Here is a 4,479-nt window from a genome sequence, read left to right on the forward strand (position 1 = left end):
TCCATTCGTGTTCTCCCTCTATCCCCATATTGTCAGTCACAGGAGCCTCAACTGTATTTAAACTTGCCTCTGCAGATTGTCTTGTAATCTCCGGGATAGGAGCCTCAATTTCTTTTACCTTGTCCACCAAACCCTTAGGAGATATCGGTTGCTCAATCAATGCCGCTATTGTCAGACAAGCAGCTTGCAGATGTCCCCATTTACGACAGTGACTACATTGAGGAGGTAGCCAAGGATAAGAGTAATTAACTACAATATCCAACTCCCCCTCCTCTTCACCAGCCAAGTGGTACTCCACTGGTAAAGTTTTTGTGAGATCCGCCTCCACCAAAATCTGTGCTTCATCAAAGCTTGAGCAGGCCTCTATTTTTGGATGTAAACGTATGGGTGTACCCACTGCACTAGCCAAAAACTGCATTCCCTTGTTAGAAAACATAGTGTACGGTACATTTTTCAAGACAACCCACAATGGAACAGATTTCAGTGCTGGTTGTGCTTCTTCAACAAAAGGCTTCCCTTTGGAAAGGTTCATGGGAATACCACCAATGTTCCACATCCCACGGTTTAAGATTCTATGCCTGATACTCTCGCTACGCACACAAAATTTGATAGTGGTTTGATTAACCACTATGACATCAATAGCCGAAGATTTATCCCCAATCTCCAAATCTTATTAACAATCATATGAATCTTCCCCACATGGGGCGCTTTCTCACTGAGAAATTTGCTGATGACAAAATCTTCCCACAATGGCCTCGCATCAACAAATACATCCTTGTGGACGACAACACGCTGCTTCCCCTCGATCTCTATAACTACAAAAGCTTGTTTTGTGAAAGTATGTTTCTTCGCCGTCTTTAACCATAACTTTTGTTCACCCAACCCCAACCCCGTTGAAACAGTGACTGTGACACCATCCTTAGATGACCCATCCTTAACATAACTCCCTTGACTACCCTCGACTTCCAGCTGGAGAGCCGAATCCAAAATCAGTGCACCGGACTCAGTAGCCGGAGGCTGCGGAACCGCCAGAACCATGAAACTTGGCCACCAAGCAAGAAAACCCTAATCGCCTTAAAATCGCCCTCCACGTCAGCAAATCTATTCGCCTTACACGATTAGTTTAATTCGCTTTCTCTGACAGTTTTACCTTTCAAACAGTTAAGTGAAACTTACTTGTAATCAACATCCGTAACATCAGCATCCCAAAACCCACAACTATAAAGTAGATCTTTTCCAGATTGAGATTCTAGTGGATACGGCTGCACCTTCTTATTGCAAACTTTACAAGCTATATAATACAATTTAGGCAACACTTTAACATAATAAATTGTCGCGATTGTCACACATGTTCACGTCTATAAAGAATAAACCAAACGTTCGTTCCCTTAAAGAGTTTTCAAAAACAATTCAAGTTACATGATCTCAATTTTCTATTTACAAACAAAACCTCAAGTGCATAAACGATTTGGTCCATAGTACTCTTTTCGTTCATAATAAAAAAACTCCTCATATAATGTCACCTTTGATTTTTGAGGGTTTGGTTCATCATCAAGTTGTACTAAATCAACAGCATCAATGGGCAACCTGTACAGTTATGATAATAATAAGAACATGTAAACGTTTATAGCATATATGGCCGAGTAATATAGAAGGGATATATATATATATATACTTATTTCGAAAGGCGTCCACTTCAGGCATAACTGGATTTATCATAATATCGGTAGAGGTGAACGCATTGGAAATACTATAGTTCCCAGAAATTTTGATTTAATTGGCAACGTTAGATTTGATAATCATAAGTTCTAAGATTTTCAGAAAGTCAGTAATTACCTTTCCACTCCTTCAAGCATGCAAATCATATTACACAAACGACGACAGTATCTTGATATTCCTTTATTTGTGTATCAAAGGCCTTTGCAAGATCACCCCACACAGTGCAATTCAACCGGGTTCCACTATATTACGAATGCATGAAATAAGAATATATATTTAGATATTATATTCCAAAATAATTTTAATTATAAAGAAAATTTATTAAGGAATCATACGTTAAATCTTGCAGATCGAAACTCAATTTGACATTAACCTTCCCTTTTGTTTTGACACTATCAAGATTTCCTACACAAACGATCTGACCGATAACATCTACCAAAAATACATATGAATTAATAATTATTTCTTAAAATAAAATTTTAAATATGAAGTTAACAACTCACCAAACAGTACATTCTTGTCTAATTCTCCAGCCAATATAGAAGGAAAATTCTGAAAATATTTTTCTAGGACACGAACTGGGAATTCATCACATGGTTTCACTATAGTGGTTCTATAAAAGACGATTTTAAATTCCAAAGAACTTGTCTTATAACTACTATCATAATCTACTAAGCTGAATGTATCAACTATCTTAGACTCGCCGACAGCGAGTTGGTTCTGAAATCTGCTGACCAAACCGTCTTCAATAGATGCATGTATCTCTGTACCCTATATATAACGTTTAGAAGTTAGTAAGCTATTATCGAGATTTTTCTTAAAATATGATAGAGATTCTAACTAAACATTACGCTTAAAGGAATCTTATTAAATCTTACATCACTGTCAACGAAGACCATCTGTAGAGACTTGAATGACTTCCAAAGTCTTATGATACGGACTCTAATTTTGTAATGGTCTAGCGCAGGATTGAGATCGCCTAGCTGAAGAAAAGGACGAGCATTCATCTTTTTAGAAGTCATATTGAGTTGCGCATATGACTTTTTAACACATTAGCGTATCAATATATATAGAGATGTTATACAACCGACTTGATTTTATAGAATAAATATTTACTTTATTTTTTTTTAAGATGATAATGATGAAGAATGTAAACATATCATACATGTATATTCTAAATATGTTTACTAAATTTTAAAGTAAATTTTATATATTTATACTTCCATGATTTTGATGAAAATCATCAAGCACTTATAAATTACTATTACATTTGGGATAAATGTTTTTTTTGTAAATTATAATAATGGACTTTATATTAAATCATTTCGCAAATCTCTACATGTCGTCATTTGTAATCAATGTTATTTTTAAAATAATTTGAAATTTGAAATAATGTTATTTAAATTAAATATAACTCAGTATCTTTAAAATCAAACATTAACCAAATTATGTTTATCATTAAAACAATTAAATACTCAATAAGGAATTCAATGCTTCTCAAAAGAATCCTCAACAGCAAGATGAATATAGGAGTCAAGTGCATCACTGTAATTTGGAGGGGAAATAATTTAAATCAGTATTGCCTAAATCAATTAATCAGTAGACAAAAACAAAGTTAGATTTTTTATTTACCTTCAGTCCATATCGAATCGATAGTCAGTATAATCCAAATCTTTTATTCTGGTCTCTCCATAATCAATGAAATTGTACCTAAATGTAAGATTATATAAACATATAATTTATTATATATCCACATATTATTATATTTAATTAAAAAATGTTCTGTAATAAAAACTTGATTTACATGTGAAAGTTTCGGAAGAGAGTTAAATGTAGAAATTGAAAAGTTAATGTTTTAGTTCTTAGATTTACAATTCGAGATTATGAATTTATAGTGTGCTAATGGTTACATTGAAAGTTTTGACTCCAAGGGATGTTACCACTCACACCTATTGATTAAATAATTAAAACATTCATGAATATGGATATATCATCGAATTATACAAACGAAAAAACTGCTTTGAATACAAAGGGGAACTAATATAATCAAAGAATTTGATTTCTGTAATATTTATTAAATGAAATAATATTATATCTAATTAAAATCGAAACTCAAGATCACAACGTTCTAAAGTATCATATATTAATATAAATTTTTTTAAAACCATACACTTTTAAACTAAAAAATCAAATTTCCATATCAGCAAAGGCATCTAACATCTGCGTGACTTGAGGACATGGAGGATTGATCATGACACTCTTACAATTGTGCACCGTGGTTGCTATCAATGTATCTAAATTAATGTAACACCCGCAAACCAAAACTGTGCGTTTTGGGGGAGGGTGTCGGTCGACACCACTAACTTCTGGTTCGGCCAGATTGATTTAATTGTCGATTTTGGTCGGTTTGGTTTAGGGAAAACCATAGAACCGAGATATTAAAGTGAGAAAACGAGCTAGGTCGTGTTTTTGTGGGTTGTCGTCACTTGAAACAGAGAGAAAATGAGAGAAACAGTATCTTAAGGTTTTGGAGAGAGTTTGTGAGATTTGAAGGCGTTTTTGGAGAGATCTTGCTGTGGGAGTGACGATTCAAGGCTAGGAACGTGTTAGAAGGTTTTCTAGGAGTGTAGGATTCGTTGATGTTGGTCTAAATCTTCCTGCAAAGAGGTGAGTGCATGACCATGGCTAATCTAAGCATTTGATTCCTTGTTCTTGCTTGTTTGTTGTTGTTTTGTGTGTTTTTCTTGCTGGGATTGGTTG

At 34.3% G+C, this 4,479-nt stretch overlaps 1 protein-coding gene across 1 annotated transcript; it reads right to left on the reverse strand.

Moving 5' to 3' along the window:
- Positions 1-1,861: 1,861 nt before the first annotated feature.
- Positions 1,862-2,726, reverse strand: LOC147947039 (replication protein A 70 kDa DNA-binding subunit A-like). Its single transcript, XM_087507333.1, has 4 exons — positions 2,598-2,726; positions 2,223-2,490; positions 2,055-2,151; positions 1,862-1,961 (listed from the first exon to the last, which is right to left on the reverse strand). Exons 1-4 carry the CDS (start codon positions 2,724-2,726, stop codon positions 1,862-1,864), a joined length of 594 nt encoding a protein of 197 aa, XP_087363459.1.
- Between the last annotated feature and the right edge of the window lie 1,753 nt (positions 2,727-4,479).

Source organism: Camelina sativa, chromosome 3, assembly GCF_030686135.1.
Source record: "Camelina sativa cultivar CO46 ecotype springtype chromosome 3, ASM3068613v1".
Lineage (NCBI taxonomy): Eukaryota > Viridiplantae > Streptophyta > Magnoliopsida > Brassicales > Brassicaceae > Camelina > Camelina sativa.

Excerpts from the sequence above, each read along its gene's own strand:
- LOC147947039 (XM_087507333.1), bottom strand. The coding sequence starts at position 2,726 with ATGAATGCTCGTCCTTTTCTTCAGCTAGGCGATCTCAATCCTGCGCTA. Across the intron at positions 2,152-2,222 it reads AGACAAGAATGTACTGTTTG|ATGTTATCGGTCAGATCGTT; the intron begins GTGAGTTGTTAA and ends TATTTTTGGTAG. Across the intron at positions 1,962-2,054 it reads TTCGATCTGCAAGATTTAAC|TGGAACCCGGTTGAATTGCA; the intron begins GTATGATTCCTT and ends TTCGTAATATAG.